This window comes from Geotrypetes seraphini, chromosome 1, assembly GCF_902459505.1.
Source record: "Geotrypetes seraphini chromosome 1, aGeoSer1.1, whole genome shotgun sequence".
NCBI classification, from domain to species: domain Eukaryota; kingdom Metazoa; phylum Chordata; class Amphibia; order Gymnophiona; family Dermophiidae; genus Geotrypetes; species Geotrypetes seraphini.
In genome coordinates, this window is record NC_047084.1 from 150123027 (window position 1) to 150145859 (window position 22833).

The following is a 22833-nucleotide window of genomic DNA, read 5'->3' on the forward strand; positions in this document are numbered from 1 at the left end:
ACCATTCACAGAAGAAAGTGATTTTGAAAAATGGAAAGAGCATAAAGCCATGGGACCATCCCAGGATATTAAGGGAGCTTGGAGAGGTTATAATGGGTTCTTTAGGTATTCCTTGGAGATGGGAGAGGTTCCATTTCATTGGAAAAAAGCAGATGTGGTCCCTCGTCACAAAAATAGTGACAGAGAAGTGGGAAACTAAAGGCCAATAAGCCTCACTTCGGTGGTAGGAAAACTAATGGAGGTGTTTCTAAAGGAAAAGAGTGAACTAACGGGAATCCAATGGGTTCCAAGATCCAAGGTAACATGTTTTTACCAAAAGAATCTAATTTCTTTGGGTGAATCAGGGACAAGCACTAAATGTATTTTACTTGGATCTGAGCAAAGCTGCTAACACAGTTCCTCCATAGATGCTTCATGATGATACTGAGTGGGCTGAAGATGGGAAATAAAGTGGATTAGAAACTGTCTGACAAATGACAGAAGGTGGTGGTAAATGGGATTTGCTCAGAGGAAATAAAGGTGAGTAGTGAGTAAATAGTTGAATGCTCCAAGAATCCATTCTGGAGCTGATTCTATTCAGTATATTTGAGTAATATTGCTGAAGGGTTAGAAGGAAAATGTTGTCTTTTTATGGATGAGAAAAAGCTTTGCAAACAAGTGGACACCTCGGAGGAAGTGGACAATATGAGAAGTGATCTACAAAAATTAGAAGAACGGTCTAGTGTTTGGCAATTAAAAGCAAAGAAGTGCAGAGTGATGTACTTGGTGAGTGAAATCCAAGAGAGGCAAGAGGTTGATATCCACAGTCCAGGAGAGGCACTAGGGGTGATAGTGCCTGGTGATCTCAAGGTGGTGAACCATTATGACAGAGCTGTTGCCACAGGAAGAAGGTATGCTAGTCGGCATAAACAGAGGCATAACCAGCAGAAGAAAGGAAATGTTAATGACACTGTACAAGTCATTGGTGAGTTTCCACTTGGATTATTATATTCAGTTTTGGATTGTATCTCACTAAGGGTATAAAAAGACTTGAAGTGATTCAGAAAAAGGCAAAAGACATATGAGTAGAGACTGAAAAAACAGAATATGTATACCCTAGAGAAAAGGAGGAATAGGAGAGAGAAGATAACCGATGTTTAAATATCACTGTTGAATGATCTTGGGGTGTGTTATAGGTTATACGCCGATGACATTTAGTTTTTCTTTTCTAAAGAGGATACAATGGAAGTGGCAAATAGGAGGCTAAGTGATATAAAAGACTGGATGGATGTGAGCAGATTGAGGTTTAACATAGAGAAAACAAAAGTGATGCTTTTATCTAGAAACATGACTGAGATCACTTTGGCCCCTGTTCAAATATTAGATACTTTCTTGCATTTGTCCACATAAATTTGGTATCTTGGGGTGATTCTCAATTCTCAGTTATCATTTAAAAAGCACATACAGATGTTGACAAGGAATATTTACTTCAAGTTGCGACTTGTAAGTAGTCTTTATCAATATCTGGGAGTGACTATAAACTGGTCCTCCAGACAATTGTATTATCCAGCTTGGATTATTGTAACATAGTATTCCCTCCACTGTGCTGAAAGTGCCACAGGTTATGCAGAATTCCATTATCCGTATATTGTTTAGGTTGTCCAGATGTGAGCATGTATCAGAGTTTTATATTATATTGTACTAGCTCAAAGTGGAATATAGAGGGAGGTACAAATTGTTGGTGTTAACTTACTTTATGATACATGAATGGTCATCACGATATATGGCAGAAGCAATTTCATTCCAGGACTCGCTCTGAAAGTTACGTTCTGTTGGAAACGGAGATCTATTCATACCAACTAGAAAAGAGGTGAGAATGCAAACAATGAAGGCTGTGGCCTAATCATGCGTGGGTCCAGCAGAATGGAACAAGCTTCCGGGATATAGAAACATAGAGTATGACAGCAGAAAAGAGCCGACGGCCCAACAAGTCTGCCCACTCAAGAACCCTCTCTCCTTCGAGAAACCATCTTTTAAGCATTCCTCTGGAGCGACCCCACCTATCTGTCCCATCGTCCCTTGAAGTCGAGCATGGTACTGGACTCGACCACCTGACGTGGAAAACCATTCCATCGATCAATTACCCTTTTGGTGAAGAAGTATTTCCTGATGTCCCCATGAAATCTTGAGCTTGAGCATGTTTAAACGTCTGTTAAAACACCATTTGTTCTTCCAAATGAAATATGATGGCTGAGGAAGATGAAAATGAATTTTTTTTTCTGGCTTGTTTGTACATTTTGTTACCAAGAGGTTTGTGGTGGGAAAAGTGTCATGGGGCTATCAGTTTACAAGATGATATGAAGACTTGATTTTTGATATTCATTAATATGGTATTGTATTTGTATGGTTAGGCATTTTTAGTGTATGTATTTGTGTATTTTATTATTTATGTGTGTTTGGAACTCACTTTGTATAAAGCGGGATATAAATAAAAACAATAAACCATAATCTGAAAGGTATTAATATATAAAGAAACCTTTTTCCTAAGTTGGGGAAGTGATAGAACTAGAAGACATTTTGGTTGCAGAATAGTAGACTTAGGAGTAATATCTGTGAATAATTTTTCCCAGAATAACCTCCCAGTGGAGTGGTGGAAACAAAAACAGTCACCAAATTAGAGTGAGAGAAACCCAGATAATTCCTATATGGAAAGAGAATGCATTCAAAACAAAACTTAAATGAACTCTTGACTGTCAATGCGTTATGGTGCAATAAATATTTTTTAAAAGCCAAGGCTGTTTTGATGGACAAGAGTGATACTTAGCCACTCCAAATGTTGGAAAGTAAGGCAACTCCAGTAGTTTATATAGTTTGTTTTTGGGGTTTTTTAAATTAATAATTAACTTAAATATATCTCCCCAAATGTATCAGAAAATGCAGGCAAATACCAGTACAGTGGTACCTTGGATTACGAGCATAATCCGTTCCAGGGGCATGCTCGTAATCCAAAACGCTCGTTTATCAAAGCGAGTTTCCCCATAGGAAATAATGGAAACTCGCTTTGATAGGTTCCCACCCCCACCCCCCTGAGGCCAGCAGCGCTGCTCTCCCCCAAGAACCAGCATTGCTCCCCCCGAAGCCCCCCCCCCCGCGAACTGTGGCTTAGTACTGAGATCAGTCCTTTAACATAACTGATAGTCCTTTTTCAGAAATGTGCTAGCCATCCAGAAATGTGCTAGCCATTCAGAAATGTGCTAGCTGTTTTGATGGACAAGAGTGGTACTTAGCCACTCCAAATGTTGGAAAGTAAGGCAACTCCAATAGTTTATACTGTAGTTTGTTTTTGTTTTTTTTTTAATTAATAATTAACTTAAATATATCTCCCCAAATGTATCCAGGAAATCTTCTCCCCTTGGGCTTCAGCCCCCAACTCCTTCTCACTTTTTGATTGTATTCCACATACCTCCCATGATCAGGTGACCACCTGACCAATCAGGAATTATCCCAATCAGGGACGGGACCTAAGGAGGGTGAACAGTCTTCTTCATGTACCTTCTTCCGAGATTAATACATGTCCAGTCAAGATGATGATGAAGCAGGACAGGCGTAACTATCATGCTTATAACTTGCTTCTATATACTTTTTCAAGATGAACTCCATAGACTCTTTGTTTTAAAAGAGCTGATTCATCAAAGTTCTTTATGGCTCAGCAAAGATGGATTCATTAAAATGGTGTCAAGCCTATCCAGGCCTTAAGCCTTTGAAAGAACAATGATGTAACACTCCTACAGGACATTCTTTTTGGATTGTGTGGATATGAGGGTTAGGTAGTGTGCGAGTGTGGTTGGGGGATGATAGGTTGGTAGTGTGCAGTTTGGATGAGAGAATTGGAAAGGGGCGTGGAATTGCAAGGGGAAGGATGATTGGTTAGTAGAATGGTAAAGGGGGTTGATTGGTGGAGGCTGTTGTGAGGAATTTTGGCGGGTTTGGAGCATTTAGGTGGTGTGAGGGGCGCGGGGAGGTAGTAAGATAGTGGTTGGGAGTGATTGAAAGCCAGTTAATATTGTTGGGGGGGAAAAAAGTAGCTCAGGTTTGGGATTATAAAATTTGGTACTTGTATTGGGGTGTGAGGTCGGTGAGTCTGGGACTGTGTTGGTTTTTTGTTTTGGTTTTTTTGGGGGGGAGGGGGCTGCTTGGGTTCACAGCAGTTTTCCTATGATGGAGCTTTGTTCTGGCATTTTTTAGATTCTTCATGTGGGTCGCGTCTGAGTGGAAGGTGCCTCTTGGGCCCCAATGCTGGCTTTACGGTTTAGGTGCATCCAAACTATTAGTGATTATGATACAAAAATTTAATAAAGAATGGAAGCAATTTGGATAATCAGACATCTGGATAATTTGCTTTATTCATGCTTAGTTCCACATTTAGATTTGCACTTATTAATCATGGTTATTAAGACATAGATGCAGAGACTTTATAGCATTAGTTTTCATACCGATTTATTGGACAATCAAGCGGATTAGTGTTTTTGAACATTGTGATCCATACACATCTTTTCTGGTGTTTTGAGCACTATATATTCTTATGTACCACTATCATCTACCAGGGCCAGATCGGTGCGGCGTCCCAAAGTTTGCTGCACAGAATGCTGTAAAAGCAGAAGGTTGGCAGTCGGACACAGGATCAGATGATGAGCACTTTGAGAAGCGCAGGATTTTGAGGGCAAGGTGTCCAGAACTGTAATCTAGATCCCTTGAACAAGATTCCTTTGGCAGGGGATACAGGGACAAAAAAGTAGATTCTAACATTGCATGCATGGATATTTAGAATGCTAATGTGTGTGTATATGTACACATATGTCTGTACACGCCAGATATACTGAACATGTAAGCACTATTCTGTAGTTACATGTGAACCTGCGGAGTCAGGTTGGAATGCAAAGTTAGACTTGTAATTTAGGTTACATGTGTATCTCTGGAGCATGGATACACACACTTTGGCTAGATCTATGACTGGCTTAAGTGTTCAGTGACCCCGTTTTTTTAAAAAAGTAATCTTCTTATGTAGACAACTTTTGCAATTACTAAAAGAACTCACAGATACTAAACCCTTCCTTGCTAATAACGACACTGCACCCCCTTCAGCCACTCTTTTAGCTGAATACTTTAAAAACCAAATTACAACTGCCAGGACTAACTTTACTGGAACCCCAACTCACCTAGAAGAGATCACAATGCCCCCCCCCCAACCCAGAAAAAGAATCAGCTGCAGCAGACAGAACCTGGTCTCACTTCTCCACTATACAATGAACCAACCTTAACAAACTCTATAAAAAATACAGCCACGCAGCCTGCAACCTCAGCGAAATCATCGTCACCCCGATCCTAAAAGACCATAAAGGAGCAACAGATCAACCATCCAACTACAGACTCATAGCCTCAATACCACTTTATGTCAAGCTAATGGAAGGCCTCGTAGCTAAACTCCTCACCAGCTACCTGAAAAACCACAACTTTCTACCCTACATAGTCTGGTTTCAGAACCAATTACAGCACAGAGACACTACTAGGATCCCTCCTGGACACAGCTAGACAACACCTCAGCAAAGGCAGAAAAATGCTGATTATGCAACTAGATCTCACCACAGCATTTGACCTGGTGGACCATGACATCTTACTACAAATACTAGATCCAATAGGAATCACAGGTAAAGTACACACATGGTTTCAAGGATTCCTACAATCCAGGACATACAGAGTAAAGACAAACAAAGAAAAATCAGAACCATGGTCCAACCCCTGCAGCGTACCTCAAGGATCACCTTTTCCCCAACACTCTTCAACCTCTACATTGCATCCCTCGGCACCTGCCTAGACAAATTAGGATTAACCTCTTATACCTATGCAGACAACATCACCATTCTCCTTCCGTTTGACCAACCAATACCCTCCATGACAGCCACACTACACAGAACACTAGAAACAGTCGCAACATGGATGAAAGATCACAAACTGAAACTGAATCCAGACAAAACAAAATTCATACTCCTCGAAAATAACAAATCCCCAACCATAACAAACCTAGTAATAAACTCTCTCACTTACCCCATTCAACCCACTCTAAAACTTCTGGGAATGATGATAGACCGATGCTGTACCATGCAGCTACAAATCAACAAAACAACACAGAAATCATTCGCAGTAATGAGAAACCTAAGGCAAGTTCGAAAATTATTCGACAGAAAACAATTCCAGCTCATGATCCAGTCCCTAGTCCTAGGTCTTCTAGACTACTACAACATCCTCTTATCTCCTCTGCCCTGCAACCATGATAAAACAACTACAATCAGTACAAAGCACATCTCTGAGACTTATCTATTCAATGAGGAAACACGATCACATTACAGCGGCATACCTCGAATCACTGGCTCCCAATACAAGCAAGAATACTATTCAGATTCTACTGTCTACTATTTAAAACCATTGCTGGAGACAGCCCAACCTACTTGAACAACCGCCTAATCCAAACTACCACTACCAGACATAGGAGAACCTACACACCATTCACGTACCCTCCAGTCAGAGACATCAAACGAAAAAAACTGTACGGTGGCCTTCTAGCCACACAAGCAGCAAAACTAGACTACCAACTCTCCAATTTACTGATCACGACCCCAGACTACAAAACTTTCAGAAAAGAAATAAAAAGCATTCTATTCAAGAAATCCTTAAAGACAAACTAACACCGCAAGAATCATTTCAATCCCCTCTAGCAACCTGCTCCACTCTGTAATACCTCTGGAAATGTCTAGATAACTTCCTATGTAATCCGCCTTGAACCACAAGGTAATGGGGGAATAGAGAACACTAATATAATGTCTTACTTTAATAGCATGTTATTTTAACAAGCAAGGTACATAAAAATTTGTTTCAGATGTCCACATCTATTTTCTAATCTGTACTTCTAACCACAAGAAGTGCAAACAGCTATCACCCACATCCATAAAATAAATTTCCGTCAAAGTAGATTATTTTTAGAAAAGTATTTTTCCAGTTTCAAATATTATTTCCTTTTCTCCACCCTGAAAAAATATTTATGTAAGAGGTTTCCTTTATGTGATCTACTGTTTGATCTGTCAAAGAACTAAGACCATTAGGGGCATGCACGTACCTATAGCCATTATAAAAGCAAAATGTAAAAAAAAACTTGAAATACTTGACTTTTATCTGCTGTAATCTCACATCAAAATTTAAAAATGCACAGAAAATGGGGAAAAAAGATCTTGAATGAGGGTGGGGGTGTTATAGAATGCAAGTGAAAGGGTAGAGCTCCTGTCATGGGGTCACAGCCACAAAAAGATTGATGAGCACTAGTGTAGCCTATGGAGCAATCTAAGAAAATATTTCTTCACAGAAAAATTTGGTGTACTATTTTAAAGAATACATAAAATAACATACAGTACTGGTGACCAAAAAGTAGGTGGAATGCTTGACAAAAATACTGACAATCGATGTGATTCTTAAGCAGAAATAAAAGCACAAGTGTAAAGTCAAAAAGCAGTGTAGTGATCCTTTGTTGAAAGATAATAAACACCTACAGGGCAATTGGATAAGCTGATGCCTATTGTTAAGCTCTAAATATGGGGCTGATTTTGTATAGGACGCCGGTCTCAGCTGTCTAAGAAGCAGCTGAGAATTGAACATCGGCATCCTTAAAGACAGGCGCCTTTCCCCTTGATTTTCTAACCAACACCAGTTACAGAATCAAACCTGCCTGATCAAGGGATCCCTTGCCATTAGCTGATCGCAGCAAGGGAATCCCCGATCAGCTGAGCCAGCAGGTCTCCCTAAAGCTGTGGCTTCAGGGAGTCCTGCCAGCTCAGTTGATCGGGGGAAATACCCCTACAGCAATCACCTGAGCAGGTAATGACAGGGGACACCCCCCCCCCCCCCCGACATATACTGTGAAATCAGCAGGAGGGATGCCCACTCCCTCCTGCCACCAATCCCCTGCCATCATGATTGGCAGGAGGGATGCCCACTCCCTCTTGTTGACATTATCTTCCCCCCCACCACCACTGAAGCGATAACACCCCCATGAACATCAAGCCTCCTCGGCACCCCCCTAAGTGCCCCCCCCAAATAAACTTATGGAAGAAAGTCCAGCCAGAGGGATGCTTACTCCCTCCAGCCGACAGGCCCGCCTCTTCAAAATGGCGAGCCTTCCCCTTCCCGGTGCATTCTGGGATGCACTGGTAGTGACCTAAGACTCCATTTGGCCAGATAACTAAGGCCACTCCCAAGCAGCAGAGCCAATAGGCCGGAACCGACTTACCTCACTAAGCCAAACAATTCCCCATAAATTTAACGTAAAAAGCAACGAAGTTGCAGCTAAAGCGCTTAAGGCAGAATAAGAGAGCAAAAAGCTCACTTAACTACCGCACACCATCATAGGGTACGTTTGTGTGCTACCATAATATGTATTTAAATAGTGCAACAAAAACTTCAATAATAAAGCAGTGTGATTAAGGAGCAATTTAAAGGAAAAATTCTATTTAAGGCAGTGGGTAAACGGTAGCGATATTCCAGGTTAAAAAAGTACTTAACTTCTTGAGCCTTTTCATCCGTTTAGCGCTCAGATGTTTGAAGTTACTCCATTGTATAATAGACTTCATCAAAGGTTCAATCAAGCATGGTTTCAAGAGCTACAAAAGCCCCTTCTTCAGGAACGCTAAACCAGCCAAATGTAATGGCTGTCGAGCAATACATGATTGTGAGGCTGGAGGGAGGAGCCCTATGATGGTGTGTAGGAGATTAAGTGAGCTTTTTGCTCTCTTGTTCTGCCTTGATTAAGCACTTGATTGCTTTCTCCTTTAGCTTACCATTTCACACTGAGGGTTCGTATTACAAATTATTATCGTTGTAGTTGAGTTTTTACGTTAAATTTATGGGGCAATTTTTTGGCTTAGTTAGGTGAGTCGAGTCTGGTCCGGCCTATTGGCACTGCTGCTTGTTTTGGTTCTTTTAAATATCTTAGTGCAGCATTTTTTGAGATATTTTGTTGATAGTGGATGCTGTGGCTGGGCAAACTTAATCTCCTCCGCTCCTTAACTTTCACTTGGTAACTTATTCCAGAGACTAAGACCTGTAAACTGCAGACATCCTGGTCTTAGTCTCTGCTACCTTCAATGGAGAGTAACGGTACCAGTCTCTGTCAAGTGGAGCACAATTCCTGTGTTGGGCATTAAAAAGTTTAAACTATATTAAAATGCAGCAGGGTAAGCTTATTCAAACTGTAAAGTCTAGTGTCACTATTTTAAAATAAGCCTGTTACGCTTCATAGGAAGCTGACGAAAATGTGTAGAAACTAGGAGGAATGTGTTCATGCCTTTATCAATAAACGTGCAACTCCCTCAATATCTACTCATAGGTAAGAATACCATTATCTCTGTCCAGCATGACCAAGTTGATCCACTCCTGGTTTTACCCCTTCACATGCATGGAAAATTCTGGTTCTTCTTTGTGAGGGTGGTTGTTTTGGTTTTTTTTAATTATGATCCTGTAATTCAATGGGGTAAATTCCAGAGTGGCTCAGCTTCTCCTTCTGGTCATACAGCTGAGAAAAGGTTTGTGAACTCCAATTATATCAAAGAGAGAGAGAATTACAAGCTGTTACTTTGATACCTTTGTAAATTGAAACTAGTCTTTTCATATGTAAACAATCCCATGGTTCTTGAGATACAATAATGTGCAAAGTAAAAAGAATGACCAATTCAGAATCAATGTGTGGAACAGTAAGTTATAAATTCATAATTAAATTGTCCTTTTTTCTTTAATATTTCTGGGCCACAAACTGTGAAGTCCACCCAGTACTGTCCTTAGGTCCCAATTTCTGGCGTTGTCGTCAAAGTTAACTCCAGCCCATCCAACCATCTCATCACTTGCGGATGCCTACCATAAAGTCTGCCCAGCAACATTCTCATGTTCCAAGTTTCTGGAGTCCCCATCAATGTCCTCCCTATATCAGATTGCTAAATACGGAACACAGGCCATGCAAGTCTGCCCAGTATCGGCCTTAGTCCAAAGGTTTTGGTTTAGCAATGATCAGGACACAATCAGTAAGTTTTGTGCAGCCCCCAGCTAGGGTTTTGGAGAACCTGACGGGACACATACATAGAGATCACAGAAATGATGTTTGTCACCTAAGAGAGCACTGAAGTAATATTTACCTTCAGAGAAGGCGAGTGAGAGAGAGAGTACTCTTTGGACTAATCCTTTCCTTTTGCCTATGGATTTTTAATACCTCTTAAGGTATTACTGCCAGAGGTCTCAGCAGTCAGTTGGGGGAATCTGCTCATCAAGGTGGCATTGTTTCAGCCTGATGAGACCCTCTGGTAATAATCACAAGGATTGGGGTGGGAGGATCTGGAGGGGAGCCGCATATTGGCACCTTTGATCTCGGGGGGGGGGGCGGGGGGGGAGGGTGAAGAGGAGTTGGGCCTCGGGAAGATTCCATGAAGTGGAGAGACAGCCATCAAGGGGGATTTGCTGTAGGAGGACTTACTATCATAGGGTATATTCTCTGTGGCCTGGATGTGTGAATTTCCCTCTCTACCATCTAATATCTGTCTGTATGGGTGTTCTGAAATAATTATAGCCACAGAAACAAATGGAGAAACCAATCCTAGAATGGGCTTGCAGAAAATTCAGTGCCTCCACTGAATGAGCAAACTTCTGTCATATCTAATCTTCAAGTAATAGAGCAAAAAAATTCTTAATTTCAAAAAGTCCTTTAAATAATGTTTAGCAAAATAACTCCTTTACATCAAGGAAGCATTTCAGCATGCCTTTTTTTTTTAGGAGAGAACAGTTGACCAGTTTTAAGTGCTGGTCTAACAGTATATTACATAAAATGTATTTAGAGATTATTTGATGAAGTGCCAAACTTATGCTTATCTATCTTTTTCAGACTGCATGAAGAAGAAAAAAGTATTAAAGCACTTTCTTCGCTGCAGAATTCAGAAAATATGATTACAGACAGCAATTTCTATGAGTCAAACTCCAAGATCCAGCCCTTCTCTGAAGCACATTACAAGGGTAGTATTAAAGAGGACAAAACATTGATAGAGAAAATGTTTGGTGGAAAGCTGCTCACCAACATACGCTGTCTGAACTGCAAAAGCACTTCTCAAAAGGAAGAGGCTTTCACTGACCTTTCCCTAGCTTTCTGCCCTTCTTCTTCAAGAGTGTCAATGAAAGGGACTCTCTGTTCTCCCAGAGAGAAAGATGCTTGCATGGTGCAAGTGGAAACCGATACGACCAGCTCATCTGCTGAATCAGACCTCTGTATTCCAGGGAGAGAAGCCACCGATCATGAAGTAGATTTGAACGTAGAAATGCATGATGGTCTGCCATCTGCCCTTGACAGTGTGAAGAACACATCTGACCTGTGCCGAGTTTCTAGTAACACTTCTGGGCCTGTGAAACCAGGAAAAGAAAGTCCCCTTTCAGTCACCGACTTGCTCAGCTATTTCCTGGCACCTGAAATTCTCGATGGAGACAACAGATATCACTGCGAGAAATGCGATTCTCTACAAAATGCAGAGAAAACTATGCAAATTATGGACGAGCCAGAATACCTCATCCTCACCCTCCTGAGATTTTCCTACGACCCAAAGTGCCACATACGGCGTAAGATCTTGGACAATGTGTCCCTGCCACTGGTTTTGGAGTTGCCAGTGAAAAGAACTACATCATCCTTGGCTCAGGCAGCCGGAAATTGGGCTGTGAATATGGAGTTCCATATTGGTGAGAACCTTGCTAAAAAACTGAAACCCTCTGGGACTGAAGATATTTGCACTCAACTTGTACCCTACGTGCTGAGCTCCATTGTGGTGCATTCCGGCATATCTTCTGAAAGTGGTCATTATTATTCCTATGCCAGAAATGTGGCAGGCACGGGATCTCCAGGTCAGCTTTGTCATCAGCCCAACACTCTGGCTCTGGGGCCTCACCAGGGACATTTCTTGGGTGATGAAACTCCCATCTCTGTTGTTGGAAAGGAGAGGGATAGCAGGGAGGTGTCACGCGAGTGGTTCCTTTTTAACGACAGCAGAGTAACGTTTACCTCTTTTCAGTCTGTTCAGAATATCACCAGTAGGTTTCCAAAGGACACTGCCTACGTACTGCTTTATAAACGCCAGAATAGCAAAAGCAATGGTGTCAGCACTAGCTCAGCAAATGGACTTTGGGTGAATGGTGAACCTCCTCTGCAGAAAGAGCTTATGGATGCTATTACAAAAGACAATAAACTGTATTTACAGGTAAGGAAATTAAAAATAATTGGGGGGGGGTCTGGGTTTTTTGGTTTGGTTTTTTACTTACAGAAAAGCTCACAATTTATGTGGGGGGGGGGTTTACATCTTTAAGTATATTTTTTGTTGCATATTTTGGAGTAAAGGAGTGTCCTAGTGGTTGGAGCAGCTGGCTCAGCACCCTGAGGTTGTGAGTTTGATTCCCACTGCAGCTCCTTGTGAATCTAGGCATGTCACTTAACACTTCATTGTGCAGGTACAAAATAAGTACACTCCCCCCTCCCCATTCGCGGTTTCCACACTCGTGGTTTCACATATTTGTGATTTTTTTTGGGGGGGGGAAACCCATATTTTACCATGTTTCCGTCTCTCTCCAGCCTTCCTCCCGGCATCCCGGCCTTATTTGGTGGTCTAGCAGGCTTTCGGGGCAGGAGCGATCTTCCTACGCTCCTGCCCCGTGTAGATCGCCAATGGGAAATGACTGCCGTGGGCTCCCGTCGTAGTCTCGAGAGACTACGGGAACTCACGGTAGTCATTTCCTATTGGCGATCTGCACGGGGTAGGAGCGTAGGAAGATCGCTACTGCCCCAAAAACCTGATAGACCACCAGGTAAGGCTGGGATGCCGGGGGAAGGCGGGAGGAAGGCAGGAGTGGGTCAGAGCCAGACGAGAAGATATTCAAGGTTTTCTCAATTCGCGGTCTGGCTCTGCCCCTATCCCCTGCGAATACCGAGGGAGAAGTGTACCTGCCTAAAAGATATAAAGCACTTTGATTGTAACTACACACAAAAAATGGTATATCAATTCCCATCCCCTTTAACTTGGTATACTTGTACCCATCACATCTTAGTTCCTCACCCCTGACAGATGGGAGGCAAGCGTTTAAGATCCTTGTTGAATGGTTTTTTGAGCTATTCCCATTCGTTTTCCCAAGCAGGTAAGAAATCCCTTGCTGTGCTTTTTCTAGTGCAATGTGTGTGATATTCTGGACAGTAGGATATTCTCCCCATGCTAACGAGCCATGTAGAAGGAATCCATTCCAGGTTTTCAACCCTCCTTCACATAAGTGTGCCTAACTGATCCCCTCCTTTACAAAGCCACGCTAGTGTTTTTAGCACCAGAATAGAAATCCTATGAGCGTCCGAGTTGTTACCGCCGTGGCCGGTGCTAAAAATGCTTGTGTGGCTTTGTAAAGGAAGGGGATAAGGTATGCTCACACCGCATACTGAAATGTTTCAAACTAGCACATTGAAGGTCTTTTCAGAATTGTTAGGTGGTATGTACATTTGTTTAAATAATTTTTTAAAAACTTATTTACATGTGTAAATAGCAATTTAAGAATATGGCAAGTTAAGAATAATCACTATTTGTTCATACATGTATTGTATATCCATAACATGCACAGATCTCAGAGGCCTGCCCCAGGCTTTTAAAATATTTATATATTTCTCATTTTACAAGGAGAACACACACATTGGGTTTTTTAATCCATGTTTGCACTTCATCTCCTTTAAATTATTCAAAAGTGTGAGATAACTTCCTGTTTGGCTCTGGGCTTCAAGGAAAGAGTGAGGGAGCAATTTGTTTTTATCTCCATGGCCTCAAAAACCCAATAATTTTAGGTTTAGAAGTATTCTCCTTAATAGAATCCTCTTATACTGTACTTGTATTTCTGCGATATTGGGCATTTAGGGGGCATTTTTGAAAGGATGTTCAAGTTGGAATGTCCTAAATAAGACATTTTTAAACAGGATGCAGCCTGTTTGAAAATACATTAAATGGACGTCCATGTGCTGGAAATGTCCAGCATGAACAATATCCATTTTACAAACAAACATCCAAATTTTAAAAGTGGGGGGGGGGGGGGGGAACAAGGGACCTAGAGGTCTGTATAGCTGCATTCTTTGAAAATGGCCACACAAGACATCCTTGCAAAGCAGAGGGTCAGCCTAATAGAAACATGAAGACCAATAAAAGCCAAATGGCCCACCCAGTCTGCTCATCTGCAGTAGCCAAGATCTCCTCTTCTCCCTAAGAGATCCCACATACTTGTCCCGTGGTTAGTGCAGTGGACTGTAAACCAAGGAACACATGTTCAAATCCCACTTTTATTGTTTTTGCAATTGTGAGCCCTCCACAAACAGAAAAATGCCTACTGTATCTGAATGTACACCACTTCAATATCCTGCGGGTTTGCAGGTGTTTTATATATTTAGGAACAGTAGATATATTTCTGTTTGTGGAGGGCTCACAATTAAAAAAAAAAGAGTTGAACTGAGATTTGAGCCCAGATCCCTTGGTTTACAGTCCACTGCACTAACTACAAGGCTACCCCTCAGACCTGCTTCTTGATCTGTTAAGAATGCCCATAATTACCTGAAGCTGTCATGGATCATGGGCATGCTTTAAAAAATACCTCCTTGGAACTTGGAAGCCCAGATCAGATGTATTCCATGTATTTAAGCAGGTAGAACGAAGACCAAACAGCTGGTATAGTTATAAGGTGAGATGAAAGAAGCTATTTTGGTCAAAATAACATCCTTGCAAAAAAAAAAAATGGAAAAAGAGCCCAAATAAAGAAAACAGAAGCAGCATAAGCACTGGCAAGTTAGAAGCAAAGCACTGATACTGAAAGGAAAAAGAGAATTTGAAAAGAAGCTTGCCATAAAGGCAAAAACTTTTCAAAAAACTTTTCAGGTACATTAGAAGCAGGAAGTCCATATTAGATCATCATAGTATATGACGATAGATAAAACCCCACATAGTCCGTTAAGGCAGCCAGAGAGGACAATGCAATAGCAGAGAGGCTAAGGTCCCCTTTTTCAAAGCCATAATAAATGCACCAAAGCCCATAGAACTGAATGGGCTTTAGTGCATTTACTCTGGCAGCATTGCTACTATGGCTTTGTAAAAAGAGACTTGAAATGAATTATTTGAGGAAGATGTGAAGCAAAAGATGATTTTGATAATTAGACTGGCCATAGTAATTTTGAAGAATAATTATATAAATAAAAACAGAGTATCATACTAATATCCAGCTGTTCTTGTAGCTGTGTAGACCAGTTGGCCAGTATTCATCATCTAACCCAAAATTCAAAACAAAATAAGTTTGGAGTATATGTATTTGAATCGATCTCGGATTGGTCTCAACACTAGCGTTTCAGCAACCGACATGCCTGCGTCGAGGCTGATATGGTTCAGAAAATTTCTATTTTATGTTTGTTTGTTTTTAATGATTGTTTCGATGGGTTTTATTGCAATAAAACCCATCAAAACAATCATTTATTGCAATAAAACCCATCAAACAATCATTAAAAACAAACAAACATAAAATAGAAATCTGATCTTATTCCCCACCCTTACCATGGGGACCAAAAGACTTCCCAGATTTTATATTAGTTGTAAGTTACCCAGTTTTGAGCTCCTGCAAAAAAATGGCAGCCTTGAATTTATGTATCGTATTCTGTAGCAATCTCACACCTGAAAAACTTTAACAGTGTAAGGTTGCTTGATAGGCTGAGTATTCCAAGAGCATTTTTAGGGCACAGGCAAACCAGGGTGGTATGGGCACGAGAAGGAAGGCTTCATGGAGACTAACCCAATAAGCAGATTCTCTGTTTGTGAATTTGTCATCATTGCATCATCAGTCATCTTTTTTCTAATGGCTTTTTTTCTTTCTGTGAATGCTTTTGACTCATTTCAAGCTTCTGTGGAGACAGAACACAGACTTTGAACTCATGGCATGAATTTGATTTTTGAGCCCAGCTTCTGTTCCTCAGGTTGACCAAAGCTTAGAGATACCACAAAGAATATGTTCACAGCTATAGCTGGGAAAGAAATGTTAACCATTGAACAACAGCAGACCTACCACTCAGACTCTGTGTACACTCATACTGAAGCAAGATGTGACTCTGTCAGGTTTAATAGCACCTTGCAAAAAACGAGTCAACTCCAATTTTATATGTAGGTAGAGAAACGTTTTAAGGATCAAATCACTACTTGATGTACATTTCTGAAGCTGTCAGTTGCTTAAATTTCTGTACACTCATTATGAAACCATGAGGGTCATTTCAGATCATCCAAGGTGGACCTGGCAAGTCTTTGAAGCTCCAGACAAGCCCTTTCTGGCTTCAGATCAAGGGACAATAAAACAGGGGAAGCAATTCCACAAAAATCAAACAGGCAAGAGCAAAGTGGAAATGTCCAATCAGATTGGTGCACAAAAAAGTGTCTTTCAACTCATCTGATAAATCCAATGGTCTTTATTAATCCAAAATAGCTCATACATCCAACGCAACTCAACGACTCGACATGATCATGTTTCGGCCACCCGGCCTGCATCAGGAGTCTACGAATTACATACATATAAACGATCATAAGTAAATAAACATAATTATACATTAGAACATGAATAGCAAATATTAAAAATATAAAAACATATATGAAAAAATGATGTTAAAAAACAGCAAAGAATAAAAGCAAATAAAATATAAAAAAAATATATAAAATACAGCATTTATTTAAAACAAAAAACTACTATGTCTGCACGAGTTATAAAACGCTTTTGACCATAACACTCTGCAATAATAATGCATAAATACATAAAGATCGAGAAGAAACATATTAAAACTAATACTCATAAATTATTCAGATCAAGGGAGCCACCAGTAGCCCAAAAGCAGACAAGACCCCTAGTCAGCCAGAGCTGCTTTTGCCTGCCAGGTTTACTGTTCCTAACCAAAGTTTCTAGCTGTGATGGCTTATGGGTTATAAAAGGGGATATCTTGGGTACTTGTGAAAGAAGTCTCATAGTGCTGTAGTTTCAGGAGATGCATTTCCATTTGTTACGAACAAAGATTAGTGCTGGATTCATATTGGCACTGCCTGAGTTTGCATTTTTGTTTATCCTGCTTTCTGAAACGAGAGGTTTGCGAGATTGCTATGTCTGTATATGTTGTGGGTGTTCCTTAATAACTTTTGTTTGGTACCGTCTATGCCAGATTTTCAGAATATGTCACGAGAATTCTGTCAGGAATTTGGACCTGTACATATGTGCGTTTTGCAGAGAGTATGCTTTGGATAGACAACTTGTTTCTTATTCATTTAGGGACCTATCCAAGGCGAAAGTGTGTTAACTTCTACAGCTCCCTCAAGTTGATTGCCAAAATTAACATATGGTAACTGCAAAACTTCTGCACTAATTGAAAAATCCCAGCACTTTCCAATTCAGCTAACACAGTGGAAATGTCGCTACCACACATTAACTGCACTGCAGTTAACAAGATTCAATTGGCTACATCTGTCCAAGTGGCATTAACTACATTGCACTATCTGCTGCATGTAATTAATGCATGGTGTCTTTCTCTGTGTTATAACTGCAAGATGTAGTCCTCACTCTTTCTTTGCCCTGTTCTACATTAATTGTTAACTGTTCCAAATTGTACGCTCCTCATCGCCTGGAGGCAGATGCTTTTATCCTGGACTGGACGAACAAGTTCCTTTATGCGTTCCCTCCTTTTCCTCTTATTGTCAAAACACTTGTCATACTCAAACAGGAGTCAGCCATCATGATTCTGATAGCTCCTTGGTGGCCCAGACAACCTTGGTTCTCCCTTCTAGTTCAGCTCAGCATCAGGGAGCCACCACTTCTGCCAATTTTTCCATCTCTTCTTAACAGAGTCAAGGTTCTCTTCTTCATCACAACCTGCAGTCTTTGCACCTGACAGCTTGGTATCTCTCGGGCTGACTTCACCTGATCTTCATTTTTCTCAATCTGTCAGAAACATCTTGGATGCTTCCAGAAAACCATCCACAAGACAATGTTATATTAAAAAACGGACTTGGTTTTCTGCTTGGTGCAATCTTCTTCATCAGGAACCAAAATCCACCTCTTTATCTTTGGTTCTGGATTACCTTCTACATTTGCCTCATTCTGGCCTCAAGTCCACTTCCATTAGAGTCCATCCAGAGAAAGGAAAATGGTAAAACCAGAGGGCATAATTTGAGATTGAGGGGTAGTAGATTCAAGAGCAATGTAAGGAAATTCTTCTTTACGAAGAGGGTGGTGGATGCCTAGAATGCGCTCCTGAGAGAGGTGGTAGAAAGGAAAACAGTGACGGAGTTCAAAGAAGCGTGGGATGAACACAGAGGAGCTAGAATCAGAAAATAATAGTAAATATTGAAGAACTAAGGCCAGTACTGGGCAGACTTGCACGGTCTGTATCTGTATATGGCCTTTGATTGAGGATGGGCTGGGGAGGGCTTCAATGGTTTTCATTTTCAAAACCTAAAGTATTTTCTAGACTGATATCTATGCTAATCTATAGTTCATCTAGAGGCATGGTGTTGGTAGGACTAAGGCAAGCTTATGATTTGGATGTTTTTCTGCCATAATTGAACGTGTAAAAATACATCTAGGGCACAGTTTGGATGTTTGGGGCTAGACTTGTTTTAACAACGAAGAAGTGCCCCAAAGTTGCCCAAACTGACTAGATGATCACTGCAGTGATGTGTGCATGCTCCCCCAGCGGTCACTGACCCCTTCCCACCCCCCAAAGAATGTAAATGAAATAGTACATACATGTCCGTGTTATGGCTTCAGATATTATGGTCAGTCCTAGCAGAGCAGCAGGCAGGTTCTTGGAGTAGCCTAGTGGGTGGTATAGTCGACCATAAAGATGAGGGCTCAGGCCCATACTCCACTCTAACCATTCCAAACCCCATCCTAATCCCACTGTACCTGTACCCACATATAGGTGTTACCTGCAGGCATAAGGGCTATTGTGTTGTATAGTGGGTTTTAGAGGGTTCCCTATACAATATAAGGGGGCTCTAGCTACAGTTACGACTTGGATGGAAGACCACAAACTGAAACTCAACCCAGACAAAACTAAATTCATCCTCCTAGAAAATAACAAAATCCCAACCATAACCAACTTAGAAATCAACTCTATCAACTACCCTTTGCAAACCACCCTAAAACTTCTAGGTATGACTATTGACAGAGGCTGCACCATGCAACCACAAATTAACAAAACAATACAGAAATCTTTCGCAGTTATGAGAAACCTTAGACAAGTCCAAAAATTCTTCGAAAAAACACAATTTCAGCTCCTAGTACAATCTCTAATCCTAGACTATTGCAACATCATCTACCTCCCCTGCCCTGCAATAATGATTAAACAACTACAGACAATTCCGAATACAGCTCTGAGACTCGTCTATTCATTGAAAAAACATGATCACATTACTGAGGCATTCATCAATTCTCATTGGCTTCCAATCCAGGAAAGAATACAATTTAAATTCTACTGTATACTATTTAAAACTATAAATGGAGACAGCCCAACCTACCTAAACGACCGCCTCATCCAAACCACCTCTACCAGGCATAGAAAAACACAAACCCCATTCACTTACCCCCCAATCAAAGAAGTAAAACGGAAAAAACTATACAACGGACTACTGGCCACTCAGGCAGCGAAGATAGACAACCAAGTCTCCAACTATTGACAACAACCCCAGACTACAAGATGTTCAGAAAGGAAATAAAAACTATACTCTTCAAGAAATCCCTTAATAAAGCTTAATAACATGATAAAGCTTAACCCCCCTCTTACCATCCCCTCCCTAACCCCAGATCCTACTTTTCCCTCTCTTGGAAACCTTCTCTGATCTAACGTTGTAATCCTTCTTCCATAACTCTTTTTGTAATCCGCTTTGAACCGAAAGGTAATGGCGGAATAGAAATATGTAATGTAATAGACTTATTATTTGAGACTTATTATTTGAGGTTCACCATAGTGCCCCCACGGGTGTCCCCTTGCTCTGCTGGGATGTCTGTGTGACCAGTCTATTAGAAATGTGCCCCCCCCCCCACACACATCCTTATAGCTTGTTCTATGTATTTTCTTTTGGGTGGGGTTTTTTTTTGGGGGGGGGGGAGTTAATGGCTCAAAAAGATGCACAGAGCACATACACATCCATTTTTGTAAAAACAATAGATGTTTTGAAAATGGGCATGTTAGGTACTGGATTTTTGTGCATGTTCTGTAAAACGTCTAAACTCGGATTTAGACATCCTAGTGAAAATGGCCTCTATACCCCCATAGAAAATAAAAAAAATACCTTTCTGGTATTGCCTGTTTTACTTGAAAGTTCTTGACTAGAGTTTGCATTTAGCTGTGATTTTTTTTTTTTTTAGGTTTACAATCAGTCCCTTAAATATCGCTCTGTTTACAAGAAGAACTCCTTTTAAAAATGGATCAAATAATGTGGTTGGCACTTTAGTCCACTTTAAAAGTGATCTGGAGTTGACAGAGTAGCATAATTTATGGTTTATAAAATCACATGATCTCTCCCCAACCCCATCCCCTCCTTTCCCTGTGAAAGTGTCATTGGAATGCTTTTATGTTTTCATTTATGTGTTTTGATAATTTCATCCCCTTGTTCATTTTTGACCTGAAAAGGCATTGCCTTCAAAATTGGCTAGTCAAAAAATATATTTAAGTTGGTCTGATAAAGGTATAATTTTCATGGTTTAATTTAGTTGTATTTCTGTTTGTTCCAAAAATATAATGGTAACCTTCTGATTATATAATACAGTGAAACTAGTGGTACAAGTATTTCAGTAGGCTTTGCTATGTCTTGGGCGATAAGCATGTCAGGAAGATGTTTGGACTTAAATTTTTGCAGCAGGTTCTCATCTGCATCAACATGAATCATTACATTTTACTTTTCCAATAGATTCCTTTTCTGTCACAGAAATAATATGCACTTGAAATTGCCAGGCAACAGGAAAATATTGTAGAAGGACACAGATCATGCTGCTATTTTTAGCAGTAAAGACCTAGTAAGAGGCCTTTCTTATTAAAGTATTCTGTCTAACAATAGGATTGCAGTGCTTTTTGAGCATAATATTTTGGCAATGGCTATGGCTTCAGGAAATTGGACTTCTGTCAGACTTATTAGATTTTTTTTTATGAATTATTTTAAATTTTAGGAAATTCTAGGAAATTCTTTTTCACTCAGGGGGTGGTGGGCACCTGGAATGTGCTTCCGGAAGTTGTGATAGGACAGAGTACACTAAGGGGTTTCAAAGAAGGATTGGATAAATTCCTGAAGGATACGGGGATTGAGGGATATAGATAGAGGTAGAGATAGGTTATGAAAGGGTATAGATAGAAGGATAAAGGGGACTAAAGGGTTTTAGACAAGGATCACCTTACAGGTCATGGACCTGATGGGCCGCTGCGGGAGCGGACTGCTGGGCGTGATGGACCTCTGGTCTGACCCAGCGGAGGCAACTTCTTATGTTCTTATTCCATTGTTTTTACCCCTGAATTCTATTGTTTAGCGGTTCCTCCCTTGAAAGAGAGTGATGGTAGACACATCATTGAAGGCGTCGGCGCAGTGCGCCACAGCCTCAAGGAAGGCAAACAGAATGTTGGGCATCATTAAGAAGGGTATCACGACCAGGACGAAGGAAGTCATCCTGCCACTGTATCGTGCAATGGTGCGCCCGCACCTGGAGTAATGTGTCCAGTACTGGTCGCCGTACCTCAAGAAGGACATGGCGGTACTTGAGAGAGTCCAGAAAAGAGCAACTAAGCTAATAAAGGGTATGGAAGACCTCTCATATACTGACAGACTGAAGAAGCTGGGGCTTTTCTCCCTGGAAAAGCAGAGACTTAGAAGAGACATGATAGAAACCTTCAAGATCATGAAGGGCATAGAAAGAGTAGACAGGGACAGATTTTTCAAATTACGGGGAACCACAAGTACAAGGGGGCACTCAGAAATTGAAAGGGGAAAGGTTTAGAACAAACGCCAGGAAGTTCTTTTTCACTCAGAGGGTGGTGGATACATGGAACGCGCTACCGGAGGATGTGATAAGCAGGAGCACGCTACAGGGCTTCAAAGAGGGTCTGGACAGGTACCTGGAGGACAAAGGGATTGAGGGGTACAGATAGGAGTAGAGGTAGGTAATAGGGAGAGGATTAGAAGCAGTTACAAAATTAGTCAGGGACACTGTTCAAGCAATTAGGCCTGATGGGCCGCCACGAGAGCGGACCGCTGGGCAGGATGGACCTCTGGTCTGCCTCAGCGGAGGCAACTTCTTATGTTCTTATGTTCTGTTCCTTTTTATATATTACTGTATAATGTCGTTATAACGGACTTCAAGGGACCTGGAAAAACGGTCCATTATTTCCAGAGTTGCAGTTTTTTTTAACTTTATTTAGGTCAACTTGAAACAACGTCACTTCACAAGCATATCAGCAACATCAATAGCAAAACTTGGTATGGCACGAAATGGTTGCAAAACCAGAACACTAAAAGATGGTCCAAAGCATTTTGTCGTACTGTACTGGAAAGAAAATTACTCTGTCATTTTCTTCTGGGCTGCATTTTGATATTATATCACAGTCACGCCACGCGCCTTGTAGGCGGAGCCTGCATGTCCGTTATAGCCAAACAAAACTACAGCTAAAAGCAGCTCTGGGGACCAAATTGGTTGTCCGTTATATCCGAAAGTCCGTTGTAT

The 22833-nt window shown here is 41.0% G+C and overlaps 1 protein-coding gene across 2 annotated transcripts in view; it reads left to right on the forward strand.

The window, feature by feature from the left end:
- Window positions 1–22833, forward strand: part of USP38 (ubiquitin specific peptidase 38) — a 167866-nt gene that overhangs the window by 132156 nt on the left and 12877 nt on the right. For both annotated transcript variants that reach the window (XM_033939927.1, XM_033939922.1), the window contains one exon: window positions 10946–12299. In XM_033939927.1, coding sequence (XP_033795818.1) covers window positions 10946–12299 — 1354 coding nt within the window. The remainder of the gene's footprint in view (window positions 1–10945; window positions 12300–22833) is intronic.